The following is a 20801-nucleotide window of genomic DNA, read 5'->3' as shown; positions in this document are numbered from 1 at the left end:
AGTCTGTCAAACGCCTTCATGGCATCCAAAGACAGAACAGTGGACGGAGCTGTATTGTCTTTACTGTTATCGACTACATGCAACAGCCTCCTAAGATTATCTGCAGCCAGGCGGGATAAAACCAGTTTGATCGCAGTGTACCAATACCGTCATAAATCTCTGCAGGCGGCGGGCCAGCACCTTGGCAAACACTTTTAAATCGGCCCCGAGAAGACTCAAGGGCCTATAGCTACCACAATCATTGGGATCTTTGTCCTTCTTGAGAAGTAAAGAAATCAGCGCCATGTTGACATCTCTTGAGAACTCCCCTTGTTCGATAGCGTAATTGATCATATCGAGCATCAATGGGCCCAGTTGGTCCCAGAAAGCTAAATACACCTCGGGTGGAATACCATCCCAGCCTGGTGCCTTACCCCTCTGCATTTCAGCAATCGTCTCCCTTAGTTCCATAAGGGTGATCGGTTTCCCCAGTTCCTTAGCCTCTTCCTCAGAAATGTGGGGTATCTTAAGCCCGCCAATGAACGATTCAAATTTAGAGTCGTCGAGATTAACCTCTGAGCTATATAACTGTGAGTAAAACTCTTTAAAAGTGTCGTTGATCTTTTTCGAATCAGTAGTGATTGTACCCTGTCGCGTCTTGATCGAGGGGATATCCGAGAAATGATCATTCGAGCGTATTTTCATTGCCAATAGATGGCTAGGCCTGGAGCCGTGAAAGTAGTAATTTTGCCTCGTCCTATGTATCAAGAACTCAGACTGTTGTTTAAGTATGGAGTTTATTTCCTTCTTGACTATCTTACGTTGTGTGTTTAGTCGTTCACTATAGTTAGTTTGCAAAGATGCGTATAGATCCGCGTATAATGTTTCCAGTCCTTCTAGTTTTTTTGACCGGGATTTACGTAAGTTGGAGGCGAAAAGTGTGACATGACCCCTGATAAATCCTTTCAATGCGTTCCATAGGACCCTGGGGTCATCGACCGTGCCAACATTGATCTGCAAGAATTCAGCTAGTTTACTCCTGAACTCAGAGCAGAAATCATCGTTCTTTAATAAGGTTGAGTTAAAACGCCACCTGGGAGCTCTCGTGGAGAGCCTGCCAAAGGTTGCCACAAGGAAAATCCCCTTGTGGTCCGAGAGAGCCAGGGGAGCCAATGAGACGTCGAAACTATCAAACAAATTAGGGGATGCGAATGCATAGTCTATTCGAGAGAAGGTTTTGTGTCTGGCAGACAGGTGAGAGTAATCCTTGAGGGTGGGATTGGATAAGCGCCATAGGTCTGCGAGCCCAGTGTCCTGGGCCCACATCCTGAGGGCCTTAGAGGACCGTTTTTGGTCGCTTGTTTCAGAGGACCCGGACCTATCCATCTCCGCATCCCAGCACACATTAAAATCGCCACCCACAATGAGAGCGTATCCAGTAAGTTCCAACATATTCTTCGTGATTGTATTATAGAACGCTGAATCAAATGTGTTAGGGGCATACAAAGCTATTATTGTCATCTTCCTATGAGAGAACTCAACTTTTGCTATAGTAATCCTTCCCTCCGTGTCCGACCACACATCCAGGACTTTGATATCAAGGTTACGTCTTGTAACTATGACGACTCCTTTCGTCTTATCATCGGCTGAGGATGAGGAGATAACGTGATATTGTCGATTTGCTAGCCTTGACACATCACCCACCAATAAATGCGTCTCACTAAGGAGAGCAATGTCAATATTTCTTCTCTTCAATAACCAAAGGACACTGGCACGCGTTCCAAATTAAAATATTCAATTTAGCCATGGTCGAGTTTGTCTAAATGCGTAGAGAACATACCAGTGCAGCCAGGCTGAGTACAGAGGCGCTGATCCAGGCGGGCCCAGACGGTCAATCCCAGGAGTTCAGAGGAGGAACAATTACACACATATAAGACAACAGTACATAAAACACATAAAAATACCACCCCAGTTACAACTCCCCCTCCTTCTACTCTAAACCCTAACCCACCCGTCCTATTATAAACCCTCCTATACCCACTCTCCAATCCCCTCCCTATGCCCCATCCACTAAGGATGGTCATCTTCCTATCATTTCCCACTGGAGTCATGGATCCAATAAGACGCTCTCCACTCCGACCCCCCTCTAGATAAACCCCTGATTAAACCCCCACTAGTCCAATAAACACAAATAATAATACAAATTAAATTCAATAAAGATATCGGTCGAAAACCACCGTGAGCCTTGGCCCTAACATGAGATAACTATAATGGAAAAAATAGCCATTATTATATAATAACTCAACATCAACCCTGCAACCATCTACTTCCAAGTCTGCGCATCAACGTCGCAATGTTATAGCACAAATGGATAAAGGAAAATTCAAAACAAAATTAAATTAAAGCATACCAGCAGATAGTCTAAGGCAGGATCGGATCACAGGTAAATTGTGCAAACAGATGTCATTTAAACAACGACAATAATAAGAAAGGGAAAAAAGGGGGTTATGGTCAAAGTGCACACCTGTAACAGCCCCTCTGATCAGGCACAACGGCTGGAATGACATAACCTATGTAAGAATAGAATTAAACACATTCATTAACCCGGGGATGGTAATAAGCAATACCTGACACAACCTGTTATCATATATTGTTTCAATAAAGATATCGGTCGAAAACCACCGTGAGCCTTGGCCCTAACATGAGATAACTATAATGGAAAAAATAGCCATTATTATATAATAACTCAACATCAACCCTGCAACCATCTACTTCCAAGTCTGCGCATCAACGTCGCAATGTTATAGCACAAATGGATAAAGGAAAAGCAATACCTGACACAACCTGTTATCATATATTGTTTATATATATATTCAACCGATCTTCTCCTACCGGAGCCCAAAGCTCAAAACAGCCTGGATATAAAAATAAAAGCATACAAGAAGTTAGTTAAGGACCCGATCACCGTTGAATTGTGCAAACCGATGACACTTAAACAGCAACAACAACCAAAGTGCGTAAATATTAACGGGTCTCGAATGTCTCAGCGCAGACGATAGACGCAGCCCGCTAGCTAGCCCGAGGCTAGCGCGCAAGCTAGTGATGAATCCGGATAGCACGTTAGAGTCTGTTATGTACATTGTTCAGCTAGCTCGCTAGCTTCCAAAGAGGCGATACACAAGTACGACCATGAGGTCAGCATTAGCAAGTAACAGAAGTCATTGGGAAGCCCCGCTAGTTGGATGGGCAGTGGACAGTTAGCATGTCTGGGCATGACAGCAAGTATTTGTGAATAGACGGCCCTATCAATGTATTCAGGCCCACATCGCCAAGTCACTCACCCGTCATAGATATCAAGCTACAGTCTCGGCTATCCCCTCGAGATATTCCTTCGCTTTAGCCAACGACCAAAATGAACGCCGACCATCGACCTTATCCAACACAGATAATTTCGCGGGAGCGAATAGCGTGGGCCTCAGGCCTAGTTTCCATAGCCCGGACAGGACCACTTTGTATTCGCCTCTCTGTGCTTGAACCTCCGGCGTAAAGTCTTCGAAAATGGCCACTTTGTGATCGCCAAGCCTTAGATTACCCCTTTTGGCACGAGCCGACCGCATGATGAGCGCCCTCTGCTGAAGCCTGTTCAGCTTGACAATGATGGGCCTCGGCTCTTTGTTCACTCCAGGAGTGGTCCTGCCCGCTCTATAGGCCGATTCACATACGGGAGGGGAGGGGAGGACGTCAATCCCCAGTATTTCTTGCAGCAATTCCGGCATGGTCTCAGAGAGACGGCCTTCCCCGCTGCCCTCCGGTACTCCAACAATCCTGATGTTGTAGCGTCTCTCCCGGGACTGTATTTCCACAATTACCGACTGTAGTTTGGCAACTTCAGCCTGCCTAGCCAGCAGGGAGAACTCCAGATCCGCCATCTTCTCGCCCTGTAATGAGACCTCCGTTGTTAGCGTGGCTAGTTCGTTAGCATTAGCCGAGGAGACAGCGTGCAGCGACTCCATCTTGTCTATCAACGGGACGACCGCCAACCTTATTTCCTCTGATATCTCTCGATGAAGTTTATCACAAAAATCCGCCAGCACTTTTCTTTGTGTTTCAGCGAAGCGTGTCTCAGATTCTGCATGGAGCTTGGTCATGACCGAGAGCACAGCTTCGCTTATCTCACCGACACCGGGCGATGGTGCGGCCAGGCCCGGTGGTGGTTTGCTGGCTGGAGCGCTCATGGATCTGGTTTCCACCACCGACATCGCAGAAAGTCAAAAAAAGTTGACGACAGTAGTTGAAACTCGACGACTTAACAAGCAGACAAAAAACAAATAAAAATAAAATAAAGACTAATGGGGAGAAACGTATATTCCGCACGGTAGAAGGGAGCTCACGTGAAACACGTCTACTCCATGATCGCCTAGCTCCGCCCCCTGAGTCCCACTGGCTTATCAATAGTCTCAGCGTCTCATCCCCGCACACAAATCAGCAACACCTGAGTTCAATAATGAAGCCACTTGAGTCCCTGCTCCTGACGTCATTACTCGGCCCATTCGCGTGTAGCTTATTCCCAGCGGAAGAGTGCTTCCGCGTTTTCTCTGATTGGCCATGACGCCCATGTGACCACGGCAGCGCGAGAGAGCTGCAGCGCGGAAATAGGCTGTCTATTGCCTCGCGCTGCAGCGCGGAAATAGGCTGTCTATTGCCATTCTCTAAGACAAACTCTAACCTTAACCAGCTCCTTAACAGCGCCTAAACTTAACCCTTCTAACCTTAACCAACTCCGAAACAATGCCTAACCTTAACCTTAACCATGCCTAACCTTAACCATAACCAACTCCGAAAGAATATTGCCATTCTCTAAGACAAACTCTAACCTTAACCAGCTCCTTAACAGCGCCTAAACTTAACCCTTCTAACCTTAACCAACTCCGAAACAATGCCTAACCTTAACCTTAAGTTAACATGCCTAAACTTAACCGGCGAAAGAATGCACGTTAAAAAAAATAAATAAATAAAAATTGAAGGGATTCAAACTTGTCACCAATGGACCGCAGGACCGCAGCGCTGCCAGTTGAGCTAAGCGTCGAATGAAAAACATTGTGGATTACGGCTACATAATCAGTGGTGCAGTGGTAAATTGACAGTAGGTCAAACGCTCCACGCGCGCGTGCGCGCGCATGCACAGTTTTTTTTGGCTGCTCTCGTCCTGCAGCTGGATACTATTGCCTCACAGCGCGGCCGTCAGCGCGCGGCCCAGAGAGCGCCGCTGGCTCTGCGGCTCTGCAGCTGCATGCTTCTCCGGGAGTCCGGTTGGATAATGCCATGTAAAAAGCGATTGCGCGTACTTCAGCCTCAGTGACCGAGGTATAACGCCGTTATACCGAGTTATACCAGCACTGCACCACTGTACATAATGCCGCAAGCTCTGCCGCTCCGCTCTGCGGCTGCCGCGCTGCCGCGGGGCGTGTCGCAGCCAATCAGGGAAAACGCGGAAGCACTCTGCAGCACTCTTCCGCTGGGAATAAGCTATAGGCGGCCCATTCACATCACAGTACTATATCTATATACCAGGCTGTACAGTATATGTCATGTATGTCCCTAATCTTTCTCTGATCTGCATCCCCTGTACCCATTCTGCAATCTGTTGATAAACTTTTCAATCAATCAAACCCTTAACAATTGTGTGTATTGAGCTGAGCGAGCCGTACTGTATATTGTACCCATTCTGCAATCTGTTAAATAAAGTTTTCATTCATTCATTCATTCAGTTCATGCAAGACAAAATTGTAAGAAAAAAACTGCTCAAAAGGTTTAGCTTGAGCATCCTTATTTTATGACTTTCGAGCGCGTTTCCCACTTCCAACTCCGACGATAAACGAATGCAGCGTGAATGAACCGGCACGCAGGCAGCGTCTATATGCCATACAGCCAGGGGAACTGCGCGTCCCCGTCTTCCACACAAGACTGCGCAATGCGCGTCTCCTGTACCGGAAACTGTAGTCAAGCCGCTCGCGTCGCGCTCGGTATCTCTCGGCGCTGGCAGGAGTGACCCGGTGTCGGTGAGATAAGAAAGGGCCGGCGGACGAAGAAAGAACAAATAATCCACGGAATGAAACATTTAAATGTTTGTTTCTTAAAGTTGGATCATTTCACAACTAACGGTACTGACTAAAATGTTAAATGGTTGCTAAATTATCTTGTTTTATTTTGCTAGCCAACGTTAGCTTCCTCGCTAAATTAGCTAGCTGAACCCAAGCTAACTACATAGCCTAGCTAACATACATTTAACTACAAGGCAAGCTAGCTGGCTAACCGGGTGGTTAGACACAGTTAGCTGACTGACATGGTCATGTCGTCGTTATACGCGTATCCTAGACACTGCCCGTCATCTTAAGCTAACGTTAACTAGCGATAACTTATCACGCCGACTAACTTTTACCAAATCAACATTGGCTAGCTTAAGTTGGCTAACGTCAACTGGATCTAAATCCTACCCAACGCGAAGGGCTTGTGGCTATATACTAGTGACCAACGTCAGCCAAGTGAACGTTAGCTTCTTGGCTAACGGTGATGTTCAGCTGGCTAGCCTTGCCCAGGGGCCTCACGTTACTCTATGTATGTAGCAGGTTGATGGCATAGTTTAAAGGGGTGACTGAGCCTTTAGTTGTGCTGATGCTGACCTGAAATGTTATCCTAATTGGTCGATGACGTTAGTTTGTGGAATCAGTATGTATGGGCCCCGTTTCCCTAGGGTTGAGCATATCTGCATTTGTTTGTATTGTTTTCAAATGTCTTAGTAGTGGAATCCTAGTTCTGCACGTCTTTTCACCTACCTGTCCCTCTTCCTTCACAGCTCCCCCTTCTCAAAACCCTCACTGCTAGTACCCGAGCCTGCCCATCCATCTCCTAGGAGGGTGCCCGCTGTTCGTGTGCGACTCTGTCTCGTTCTGTGTGTGTGTGTGGTAGAAAGACCCAATTTATTGTGTGACCCCCCCCCCCCCCCCTGCCGAATCCAAGTGAGGGGCAGAGGTGGAGAGTGTGTTTGGGTGAGTGAGTGAGTGAGTGTGAGCAGCTTCTCCCTATGTGTGTGACAATGGGGGACATCAGCGACCTGGACCGACAGATAGAGCAGCTGAGACGCTGCGAGCTCATCAAGGAAAATGAAGTCAAGGCTCTCTGTGCCAAGGCCAGGTAATCCACCAACTTGTTTTTCTGGTACCATCTATCACCATATTAGCAGAAGATCAGTAATTACGAGTTATAATATATATTTTTTTAACACAGAACTGTCATTTGTGGTTAGAGCTAGCTGTTTGATTCCCATTGCCAATGCTGAAAATCTGTGCATTCCATTTGGATAAATGCGTACACCAAATAATGTGTGCTATTCCGAAATTTGTTTCGAAAATAAATTTCAATATTTCATAAATGCTGACAGGGTCCAAAATGAATACCCACCAAGCGCCAAATGCAGGTAAATGTAACTTTTGGGCCGCAACAAGTGCATGTTAAGATAAGATATTCCTTTATTGATCCTTAATTTCAATGCTAAAATTCCCCAATAGAGCAAAACAGGAAATGAAAGACTGCTCTAACCAGACTCCTAACTGGAAAACACGTTAACGAAAGAAAAGGTCTTCTCACAGTCACTCCTACAATCTGCAGCTTTGGTTCTGAATAGTTGTAATGTGGATTTCAATATGTACAGTATACTATAGCTCCTATGTACAAATGTTAAGCTGAGACATTTACAAAGGTAAACAAACTCACTGGAAGAAGTTACCCAATAAGTTACTTAACACTTTGGATGCCACGCCTCCCCGTCTCAAAACATGGTTGAATGCTACCACCCACTTCAATGATAGCGCTCTCATATTTGTGAACGCATAAACTATGTCTTAAATTATGGCCATGTGTCTAATCTGGCCGTCGCTTATCAATGACTTGTTTGCAGTCAACATTGTCGAAACGGATTGTTTTTTAATCGGTTCATTTCCGTTTTATACCATTTTGAAAAACCCTTGTTTTCTTAAAGTTTCAGGGAAATATAAAGATTCTGTGATAAACGCCCTTTACTGGAATATTCTGGAATACACAAACTGTCATTTTTCGGCCTATTTATGAATAATTTATCGATAGTATATGTGTACTTATGCACGCTATATAAGCGGGCTGAAAAATCGATTCTCTCATTTCCTGATCAGCACACACACACACACACATATGGCACACACTGATATCTCTGTGAAAAAAGGTCTGATTATCCTAAGACTGGTAAAATAGATTCCTTACCTCAGATCAGATGTTCTCCAAAAAGATTATTCCAATTCCTGATCGCCATTCCAAATATCGATCGTGTTTATTGATCCAGCGCTGGGTACTGGAAATATGTATTCCACGCTGTTTTGCGGCTCTGCAATGACTTGGATCCTCTCGGATGGCTTGCCGGAGAAGTAAAATGAGGAAGCTGAATTCCCCCCCCCTCCCCCCCCATGTGTTTCATTCAGTCTAATCCAATGGGGTGCAGTACAACAGGGAGAGACTATAGGGGGCGGTATTTTCCCAATGGACCTCAGAGAGTTTGCAGCACTAACGTGGGACTAGATTGATGAAATATGAATTAAAATCACTAATAAAAAGAAAAAACGATATTTAGCGTCGCTGGCACTCAGCGGTTGGCATGAACTAACAACATATATTGTCGCTGGCACTCAAAGTGTTAAACAGGTGACATGGTAAAACAGTTACCCAATCCGTTACCTAACAGGCAGTAATACAAGTAAAAATTTGTTCCACCTAGGCTTGCAACGGTAGTTGGTGATACCAATGTTATTTGGTGTTCAGGCAGCGTGTATCACTTCCGCAACGGATTTAGTTGGATTTCGGTTTCCGGGTTCGCCTGATTGGCCGCGACGGCCACGTGACACGCCCCGCGGCAGAGGCGGCAGCGCGCTGCTGTGTTGACGCTCGCGGCGGAGTGGACTTGACCGCGAGGCTGGAGTTCACTTCCCCTTTCACATCGGTTCAGTCATCTAATAATATCGCGCCACGCTGCTGTGCAGTCATCAGTCAATTGTACCTCATCCCATTTCTGCTTTGCACTATAGCGTATTGTATATTAGTACATTGCATAGTATATTGTATGGTACAGTAACAGTCTCTGGAGCACGCCAGTAAGAAGCATTTGCGCTGCAACTCGTACACCGTCACCTTACTGTAAATTGTACCTCATCCCGCGTCTGCTTTGCACTATAGCGTATTATATTAGTACATTGCATAGTATATTGTATATTGTATGGTAACAGTCTCTGGAGCGCGCCAGTAAGAAGCATTTGCACTGCAACTCGTACACCTTACTGTAAATTGTACCTCATCCCATTGCTGCGTTGCACTATAGCGTATTGTATATTGCTACATTGCATAGTATATTGTATATTGAATGGTAACTCAGTTACTTCTATTCTGTATCGAACATTGTACATATGTCTCTATACTATTTTATTTCATACTTATCTTGTCTAGCACAGTCTCTAACAGTAACAGTAAGAAGCATTTTGGATAAAAGTATTCTGTACTTCTGTATGACAATAATGTATGCCTTTCAAATGTTAAATGATAAATGATACACACTGAAATATACGCTCTCATCCTGCTTTCCACAACGCGACAATCTGGCGTTGAAGTGGGAAAGCGGCAGTGAAACACAGCAGCGTGTAGCGGCGCCTTGCTGCTGCCGCGGGGGCGTGCCACAGCGTGTCACGTGGCCGTCGCGGCCAATCAGGCGAACCCGGAAACCGAAATCCAACTAAATCCGTTGCGGAAGTGATGCACGCGTTCAGGCATCCAGCAAGTAAATTTAATTACCTGCCCCCTGCCCCCAACGGTGTATGCTTTTGCTATTTAAGTTTCACTTTCACTTCTAGAGTCGATTTATTCATGTGAAGCAGAGAAAGAAGACTAGAGACGAGGCGGCATGTTGCACAACAATGGCAGAGGATTTATCAATATTTCTTATTTAAACACCGCAGCAGCTGTGTGCTCAGAGGACCACTCCAGACCAGCGGTTAACATTATTGGGCGAACAAGAAATGGATGTAAAGACCCTGCTGTGTATCATTCTTTCATGGTTTTGTTTCAGGGACATGTGTAGCAAAGGGGAGGGGAGAATCAGCCCAGTGCAGAGTGTGCAGTTGTTAAGTTGCTTCTTTCGCTTGTCATCATGCCTTTACAAGTGCCAACGTTTTATTTATCAAGAAGAATGTATTACATATTAGATCTCTAAAAAGAAGAACAATGTATTGCATGTTGGATATCTTGTCGTGGCTTCCTTCCATTGTCAATCAATCAGTCTTTCCATCAAGCCACTAGACGCTTTAAACAGACAGTTCTAACTCGTTTCTTTCCTTAAATTACTCACAGTTCGAAGTGTTGCTTGGCGTCCGATGGTTTCGATGATGTTGCGATGTGTTTGCTCAAAATAAAGTACCAAACATTTGCACATGCAACAAAGAAAATAGGCCTTTACAATATTCAAAAGAAAATAGGCAAACTCAAAGAAAATAACAAACAACTTAGGTATTCTTTCTTTCTTGATAATGCTTATATAACTTTATATCTTTAAAGGGTATTTGTACGATTTGTATGTACGTGTAATACGAAAAGGTACGTTATGAAAAGGTATGAAACGATATGAAATGGTTAAAAACTGTTTCCCGACCGCGTCTCAACAGGTTGCCTTCATTGCGGCTTTAGCGCAAGGCGCTGTGGGATTTGTAGTCCTTTATAGTGCATTGACTACAGACGCAGATAAAAATCAAAATATTGGCTCTAACATATCTAAATAATAATGTATTACATGTTAGATCTCTAAAGAAGAAGAATGCATTACATGGCACTCATTTTTTATACTACGACCCCATTTTATTTAGGATTTCTTTTGGCGACCCCACACTTAACACTTTAACTGCCGGGAAACGCTTTACAGTGTCATTCCCGGCCATGCTCAAGTTGCCGAAGGACGCTTTACAGCGTCTTTAATATCAATATTTCAAAAATCTGTGATCGGATTCATATTTCCCCTCCCCTGGCCTGAGATCCACCAGGAGGACCCACTGAGCTCTCTGGCGGTTCAGGAGCGCCATCTGGTGGCCGATCGGCGCAATCGCCAAACAGGAAGTGCTATGGAGGTTGTGCTGGTCGGCCATATTACTTCTGGGCACTCGGTTTGGCTGCCGGCACTCTGGCTCGTCACAATATAATAGCGATCCATTGCCAATAACTCTATAAACAACATGATTTGGACGTATATAGTATTATACAAGCTGGAAATGGTTCATCAGGATAAACATCCCATAATCGAAAACGGTCTACACCACGCTGATCGTCCAACGGCGCGAGGAAGATCCGGTGAGATTCAGCGTTATTCTTGAACGTGTTCCATATAAACTGTTATGATGAACATATGACCCACACTAGATGAATGATATAACGCTGCCCACGGAATTATAAACGATCCCCCGCCCATCCGGTCATCATCAGATCATACGTAGATCATTCTAGAAGTACGTCCAATTGACATTTTTTATATCGCCCCGATTGCCATCGAACTGTATTTCATCATCAATATAATGCATTTGGGGCTATAGATCACGTTCTGGAGAAAGCTGCAGAAAGAGATGAAAACATACTTATACATTAGACCATACTTTACTATGAATATGTGAATGAAAAAGTTTAACGTTGCTACACAATGAACAATACATATAGGACTTTGAATGGGCCCTAATAATGGCAATGTAGCAATAGAATTTAAAAAGTTATAGCCATGCAAAGAAGGGGTACTTATCCATAGACAAATAGAGCTGGCAACCCATGGTATAGCATGAATTTAACCTCCAGCACCCATAGTGTTAATGTATCGAGTAATTTCAACGTGGAAATAAGGAATATCAAAATAAAAGCACACGTTGAACTTGATCATGCATATTTATTAGAAAATGAAATTACAGCACTGTTATCAATGAAATTAATGAATATTATCAACAAAAGCAACAAAATTGTTTCTGTATACATACACATTTATAAAACAAGGAATATTTAGCCAAAATATGTTGCCAGAACATGAAAAGAAAATGCGTTCACTTGCGCTTTGGCGGAGATCCGCTTCTACTAGGGGTGGGAATCGACAGAGACCTCACGATACGATACTATCGCGATATTTGTGTCACGATACTAAATATATTGTGATATTTTGCGAACTTTTCTTACATTTTTTTACTTTAATTTATTATCCTTTTCAACTGCAAAGTAAAACTTTGTCAACATGTTTTATCTAATAAAATTAAGTTCAGTCTGTTCATCTCACTTCAATCATTTTTATTGCAGAACATGATATTTTCTCAAGCAGACAGATGTAAACACTGTAATCTGTGTTGCATGTAACAAACTGAACTGTTTGTATTAGTCATATTCCAACTTAACTGAATGCACATGTGTGGACTACTGTACTATTACAGGTATTGAAATGAACAATGCAACTTCCTTATACAAATGTTTTATTTTAATTTTTTTATTTTATTAATAATTAAATATAGATACTTTGCGTCCCTGTATCGATACAGTATCGCCACGCAAAGTCGCGATACTACTACGTATCGATTTTTCCCCCCACCCCTAGCTTCTACTCTGAAAATCCGGCCTCACAGAGGTATGTTGATATGAAGGGGACAAGTTTTCTCAGCGCAGCACTGGGTACTCTTATCCAGACAGAGAGCCTTGACTTCATTTTCCGGACTCATATCCAGAACTTTGCGAGGGCCTGTCCAGTGAACTTGGCTTTCAGTAGCTCGTCACACGAAAGATCATTGAGCTCTTCCTGCTCAGACAGTGGCCTGCTGCGTAATGAACAGATCTTTGATCCAGTTGTCCAAATTGTCCGTGCTCTCTCCCCGAAATTGTTCAATGAGCCCTTCTACAGATGATGGGCTTCAAATAAATGTTTGCAACATTCTGTTTCTACAAAAAGACATCAAGCAGGAAATACCCCCAAATCTACGCTGATTATCCTGGAGTGCCACTAACTGAGTCTTAATCCAGCTCATTATCAGCACATTTCTCTGCCAATGGGTTGTTTTTGTCTGCAAGGAAAATCTGCGCTTCTTCTCAGAGTTAAAAAAGGCGATTTAATACTCTGCCTCGAGATAGCCACCTCACTTCAGTGTGGTATAGCAGCTGGTTATGCGCAGAGCCCATTTCATCGTGGCCAACCGGCACCGCTTCTGACAACAAACCTATCCATTGCGAGTCCAGGTTACACACAAAAGACCAGACCCCCCTCCCACGATTATAAATGTGCAGGATGTATTGAGATGTGTATTGAAAATAATACTGTCTGCCTCCGTTGATGAAGGGGCGAGACATGGCAAATATACACAGCTGCCAGGTGGAAAACTCTTATCTGAGTTTTATTTTTATGCGCGACCCCACTGTCGCCTACCCGCGACCCCACTTTGGGAACCGCTGGCGGCTGGTCTATACTGTTCAGTAACAGTATTGGATCTGATTGGTATTTGTTATCAGCAGATGCTGAAACAGGCATTTTGCAGACTTTAATCCTATTCTGTTGTGAGGAGGACATGATAATCTGACACACAACTTAACCACTGTGTTCTTTATCAAGAGCTCAGCTGCAAAGAGAAACTCAGACCGGATTACATCACCCAGAGGACTGCAGATACCATTTCCTCAACTATTACTAAATGTAGTTTGCCAAACTCAAGGAAAGTTGATGAAATAATGTCTGTTCACTAGAGTTGTGCTCTCCTCCGGGTGACCTGTATCCAGAGGATACAATGTGGCAGAGTTCTTGACAAAGAACACATTCATAAGCTTTATGTCCAATTATCACACGTCCTCTCACAACATAATGGTAGGATTAAGGTTAAAAAGCACCCCTTAAAGTGTAGGACTCTGCTATTTGTATTAGCAGTGAGAAAGTGGCATTGGTGTGTCCTTAATTGAAGCCAAATTGAGTTTGTTTGTGAAACGCCTACACATGCATGTGTCATCATTTCAATTGTTTTTGGATTGTAATTCCCATTCTTGAGGGGTTTCAGATGATACATTATGTCCTGATGTTGGCAGTAATCATGACTAGAAAGGTGCCAAATCAAGAGATATTTTAATTGTACTTCAATCATCAAGTTAATTTGCATCTAATATAACTTTTTATTTATTTATTTTTCCAGGGAGATTCTGGTAGAGGAAAGCAATGTCCAACGGGTAGACTCTCCAGTCACAGTGAGTATCTTTTTTTTCTAGTACTTATTTGGTAACTAACTAACTGTAGGCCAATATGGAAGCAATCAATTTGAGGGATGTTGTCAATACATTGTAAATGGCTGCTTTTTTTATATAGCGCTTTTATCCAAAGCGCTTTACAATTTGTTCCTCACATTTTACCCATTCACTCACACATTCACACACCGACGGCGGAGGCAACCATGCAAAGTGCCAACCTGCTCATCGGGAGCAATTAGGGGTTAAGTGTCTTGCTCAATGACTCATCGACACGCTGCGGAGCGGGAATCGAACCGGGAACCTCTGGATTGCCAGACGACTGCTCTACCTCCCGAGCCACTGTCGCCCCTATATTGTTGCTTACGGATGAGGAATTGCATGACACGCAAAATCACTTGATGATCCTGGTATCGAACTGCATGGAAAGTGACGTCAAAAAACAAAACTGTAATATATATACTTGTTGGTCTTTAATTAGACAACAGAATTTGGTCTCTCAATTGTCTCTAAGAATACTATTTGAATATGAATGGACTGAAATTAGGCAAATTTGAATATTTATATATTTGACATGTTACCACATCAAAGCATGCGTAAAATGTTTACAAATAAGTTCATTGTGTGTTGTATTTTCTATTATGGGTTGTACCAATAGTGATATCATCAGAGAACATAATGTAGATTTCCATAGCTATGCGGATGATACACAACTGTACATATCTGCTGAACCAAATGATACAGCGATTAGCTCCATTACAGACTGCTTACTGGCAATAAATAAATGGATGAGTAAGAACTTCCTGAAACTAAACGAGAACAAAACTGAAATTCTAATTATCGGCTCCAAAACTAAAAAAGAAACATTAATAAAGAACCTGGGGGGACTAACCCCTTGGATCAAATCTGAGGTCACTAGTCTTGGGGTTATCATAGATTCAGAACTGAACTTCAATTCTCATATTAGCAAAGTGACAAACATCGTTCTTCCATCTCAGAAATATAGCAAAAGTACGACCATTTATTAATCAGAACGATGCTGAGAAGCTAATTCATGCATTCATATCTAGCCGGTTAGACTACTGTAATGCACTTTTCACAGGTCTCCCTAAGAAAACCACAGAGAGGCTTCAGCTAATCCAAAACTCTGCAGCCCGACTGCTAACTAGAACCAAAAGGAGAGAGCACATTAGTCCAGTCTTAGCTGCTTTACACTGGCTTCCTGTAACATTTAGAATTGACTTTAAGGTCCTTCTCCTTACATACAAAGCTCTAAATGGACAGGGACCTAGCTACATCGCCAACACTCTAATAAATTACACACCAGCAAGAACACTGCGATCATCAGCTGCTGGACTACTAGAGGCTCCCAGAAGCAGTCAAAAGAGGATCGGTAATGCAGCCTTTATCAACTATGCCCCAAAACTATGGAACAAACTACCCCAAAACATCAGGGAAGCCAACTCGCATCTTTAAAAGACAGCTTAAAACCTATCTCTTTGCTCAGGCATTTCACTGATAGATATCTGCTACCACCTAGTGGCAAGAGGAAACATCAGGGATATCCTGACACAACTTGTATTTACCTGCACTATTCTTACCCTGCCTACTCTTATACACTGCCTATCAAATTCATGTGTCTGTTATTGCACTTTTTACTTCTTACTGATGACTATTTTTAAACTGAATCATTTTAAACTATTTTTATTATTTGCTAGATCCAAATGTGAAACACTGATTATTTGCCATATCTTGCTATGCTCGCTCATGCCTGTATTTTTTATGTCCGTTCTATTTTATAATCTTTTGACTATTTTTAAACTGAATCATTTTAAACTATTTTTACTATTTGTGTTACTGAATACTGTAAGCGGAGAGCCTATTCGGATGCTAGATCCTAATGTGAAACACTGTGATTCTACCTGTCTATCTTTTTATGCTCGCTTATGCCTGTATTTTTTACTGTTGTGAAGCACTTTGAACTGCAACCTCTGTATGAAAAGTGCTATACAAATAAAGTTATTATATTATTATTATTATTATTATTAATAGGAAATTGTTATCAGTCATTGGGCTGTGCTTTTTAACACCAGTTTATTAGCTTGTGTTACAGGGACGTTTTTCAGTTATACAGATGTCATATCAAAGATGTTTTATTATTATTTGTATTAGACTGGTAGTTTGCTATTCAAATAGATTGTTTAGAAATTAGAATTTGAAAAAATAAATGTTGTACAATTTCTTCAAAATAGGATCCCATTACATGTCATGTAATCTCAATGTCCTTGGTAGGGCTGTCTGTCAAATGCCATTCGACTATGAATTGAATGAAATGTGGCAAATTAAACTGAGATTTGAATGTAAAAGTTTGACTTATTAATTTGACCTATTATCACAAGAAAGCAGCGCTTAGAATGAACAGGTTCATTGTGTGTTTCATCTGCTATTATGTAACCAATGGAAAACAGTCAATCAATGGGCATTGGGAAGGTCGACACCCAAGCCTAGCGCACACAGACAACATCCTTAATAGTTACTTTTAATGAATGGGAAGCAGAATGGTACAAATGGACACATTTCAGCAAATGCTCATTCAGGGCTGTGTGCTAAAGCACTAGACTACTTGGTAATGTTTGAGTTGTGTTTGCTGCCACCATAATCACCTGAAGATTGACCCGTCTCTTTCTATCACAGGTATGTGGCGATATTCATGGGCAGTTTTATGACTTGAAAGAGTTGTTCAGAGTAAGTCAACACTACCCTCTCTGTATCCTGTGTTTATGACTCACCAGGCACAGTCGTCGTATTATTCGACCTTAGGCCTAGATATGACACGTTTGCCTGTCTGTATGTGCTACAGGGCTTTGGGGTGCTGGATATTTTCATAGCAAACAGGCTTTCAAATAATAGTCAAATGAGTCAATAGGTTGGTTCCAGACCACTGTTGGGCCTCCTTGAGGTGCCATGGGCCTACCTCATCTTCATCTGAGATGGAAGGTATCCCCTTGATTTATCCAACAATTATATCTAATCTCTGCATGGCTCAACCCCCCCCCTACCACACCTCTTTTAGTCCTTTCACATCTGATGTAGGTTCCTGTGAGTGTCTTCACCACAAGTGTATGCCACAAGGGATAATTACACCATATCCTGTGTAGTGACATGTGTACAATGTCATACATTTTTGTCTTGGAGAGGGAACCCCCTGATATACACTTTACACAAGTTTTTCTAGACTGTTTTATTTTACCAGCACTACAGTTTTACTAGACCGTTGTGTGTGATATTATCAGCACTACAGTTTTACTAGACAGTTATGTGTGATTTTACCATCACTACAGTTCTGTGTGATATCTTTGCATGTCGCAGGTGGGGGGAGATGTTCCTGAGACAAATTATCTGTTCATGGGCGACTTTGTGGACAGAGGTTTCTACAGTGTGGAGACCTTCCTTCTACTCCTAGCTCTTAAGGTACACGCCCATTACAGTATATACACGCTTGCATCTATCCCTGACACAGGACCCTTCTGTCTAGCTTCACAGAGAACTCACCCTACAAAAGTGAAAAGAATACGGACAGCTGTTTGGTTGGTGATGTAACTGCGGGTCCAATACGACTTTAGCAGTGAAACGACTGCATCGATGCAGGACCAATAAGACTTTAGCAGTGAAACGACTGCATCACTGCAGGATTAATGAGACTTTACCACTGAAATGACTGCATCACTGCAGGATTAATGAGACTTTACCACTGAAACGACTGCATCACTGCAGGACTAATGAGACTTTAGCAGTGAAACGACTGCATCACTGCAGGAGTCAGGACCAATAAGACTTTAGCAGTGAAACAACTGCATTACTGCAGGACTAATGAGACTTTAGCAGTGAAACGAGTCCCGACTGCATCGCTGCAGGACTAATAAGGCTTTAGCTTAAAGCGCCTTTGAGCATTTGGAAAAGCGCTATATAAATCTTATTATTATTAATGAGGCTTTAGCAGTGAAACGACTGCATCACTGCAGGACTAATAAGACTTTAGCAGTGAAACGACTGCATCACTGCAGGACTAATAAGACTTTAGCAGTGAAACGACTGCATCACTGCAGGACCAATAGGCATTAGCAGTGAAACAACTGCATCGCTGCAGGACTAATAAGACTTTAGCAGTGAAACGACTGCATCACTGCAGGACCAATAGGCATTAGCAGTGAAACAACTGCATCGCTGCAGGACTAATGTGGCTTTAGCAGTGAAACGACTGCATCACTGCAGGACCAATAAGGCTTTAGCGGTGAAACGACTGCATCGCTGCAGGACCAATAAAGGCTTTAGCAGTGAAACGACTGCATCGCTGCAGGACTAATAAGGCTTTAGTGGTGAAACGACTGCATCGCTGCAGGACTAATAAGCATTAGCTTAAAAGCGTCTGAGCATTTGGAAAAGCGATATATAAATCTGATGTATTAATATTAATGAGGCTTTAGCAGTGAAACGACTGTATCGCTGCAGGACTAATAAGACTTTAGCAGTGAAACGACTGTATCGCTGCAGGACTAATAAGACTTTAGCAGTGAAACGACTATCGCTGCAGGACTAATAAGACTTTAGCAGTGAAACGACTGCATCGCTGCAGGACTAATAAGACTTTAGCAGTGAAACGACTATCGCTGCAGGACTAGTAAGACTTTAGCAGTGAAACGACTGCATCGCTGCAGGACTAATAAGACTTTAGCAGTGAAACGACTCCATCGCTGCAGGACCAATAGGCTTTTTGTATTTTTTTTTTATATTATATTGTATTTGTATCTATACTTTTAAGTGCATCTATAGTGTATATAGATACTGGACTGTATAGGACTGTGAACCTATGTATCCCCCACCCTGTATCCCCCCCATGCTGCTTTGACACCCGAATTTCCCCAAGGGATTAACACTTTGGTTGCCTTGGGTTAAATTCATGATATACCATAGGTTGCCGGCTCTATTTGTCTATGGAGAAGTACCCCTTCTTTGCATGGCTATAACTTTTTAAATTCTATTGCTACATTGCCATTATTAGGGCCCATTCAAAGTCCTATATGTATTGTTCATTGTGTAGCAACGTTAAACTTTTTCATTCACATATTCATAGTAAAGTATGGTCTAATCATGTATAAGTATGTTTTCATCTCTTTCTGCAGCTTTCTCCAGAACGTGATCTATAGCCCCAAATGCATTATATTGATGATGCAATACAGTTTTATGGCAATCAGCGCGATATAAAAAATTCCAACTAGACGTACTTCTAGAAGTTACTACACGTCATCTGATGTTGACCGGATGGGCTAGGGGGCGTTTATAATTCCGTGGGCAGCGTTATACCAATCATCTAATGTGGGTCAAATGTTGATAATAGCAGTTAGTATCGAAGACGGTAACGTTACACGCTGAAACTCACCCCAGTCTCCGCGCGCCGTTGGGCGATCATCGTAGAGTAGAAGTCTTATCATTATGGGATGTAAATTTACCCGGTCCATCTCCAGCTTGTATAATGGTATATACGTCCAAATCATGTTGTTTATCGAGTTATTGGCAATCGATCACTGTGTAGCGTGACGAGCCAGAGTCCCGGGACCTATAGCGAGTGCCCGGAAGTACTACGGACGTCTAGCACAACCTCTATGGCACATCCTGTTAAGCGATTGCGCCGATCGGCCACCAGATGGCGCTCCTGAACCGCCAGAGAGCTCAGTGGGTCCTGCTGGTGGATCTCAGGCCAGCGGCAGATTTTTGAAATATTGATATAAGGACACTGTACAGCGTCCTCCGGCAACTTGAGCATGGCCAGCAATGACGTCTAAACACGTTTCATGGCAGTCAAAGTGTTAATAAAGGATCATCTTAGCTTTAGCAGTGAAACGACTGCATCGCTGCAGGACCAATGAAGCTTTAGCAGTGAAAGACTGCATCCTCAGTGGTGTCAATAAGGCTTTAGGAGAAGGTATTTTTGACTAACGATATTTCAAAATGTCAGGATTTGACTCCATCCCTCCATGTTTCTGTGTCATACTCTTCGATTTCACCTGGCGTGCCGAGGGGCTCCTTCTCTGTCTGAAATTACCCTCTTTGTCGTCGTCCCTCCTCCAGGTGCGTTATCCAGACAGGATCACCCTGATCCGAGGGAACCATGAGTCGCGGCAGATCACCCAGGTCTACGGATTCTACGACGAGTGTCTCCGCAAGTACGGCTCGGTCACCGTGTGAGATACTGCACGGAGATCTTCGACTACCTGTCCCTCTCCGCCATCATTGACGGCAAGGTGAAACGCAACACTTCGCTGTAACCAGCCCAAGTGGCCAGTATAAAGAACTTATATATATAAATGGAATATATTATTGGATGACAGACATGGAAAGTTCTTTATACAATTCTTTAATTCATTATAATTTAAATTAATATTTTGACACTGTTGAAACGTAAATATCAAATGATTGTTACAGCTGCTGAGCTATATACTATAGCTAATGTCCATCAATATCTTCCTTTT

At 42.9% G+C, this 20801-nt stretch overlaps 1 protein-coding gene across 1 annotated transcript in view; it reads left to right on the top strand.

Annotated features, from left to right (window-relative positions):
- Positions 1-6002: 6002 nt before the first annotated feature.
- The window catches only part of LOC311240251 (serine/threonine-protein phosphatase 4 catalytic subunit B-like), a 44590-nt gene continuing 29791 nt past the window's right edge, over positions 6003-20801 (top strand). The window contains 7 exon segments of the mRNA XM_084328804.1: positions 6003-6140; positions 6833-7170; positions 14226-14277; positions 16969-17019; positions 17644-17745; positions 20401-20512; positions 20515-20573. Of these exon segments, the coding sequence (XP_084184930.1) occupies positions 7061-7170; positions 14226-14277; positions 16969-17019; positions 17644-17745; positions 20401-20512; positions 20515-20573 (486 nt within the window). The 5' untranslated portion in view covers positions 6003-6140; positions 6833-7060.

Source organism: Notolepis coatsorum, assembly GCF_963971535.1.
Source record: "Notolepis coatsorum genome assembly, chromosome: 14".
NCBI lineage: Eukaryota > Metazoa > Chordata > Actinopteri > Aulopiformes > Paralepididae > Notolepis > Notolepis coatsorum.
This window is presented reverse-complemented; position numbering and strand designations above follow the sequence as displayed.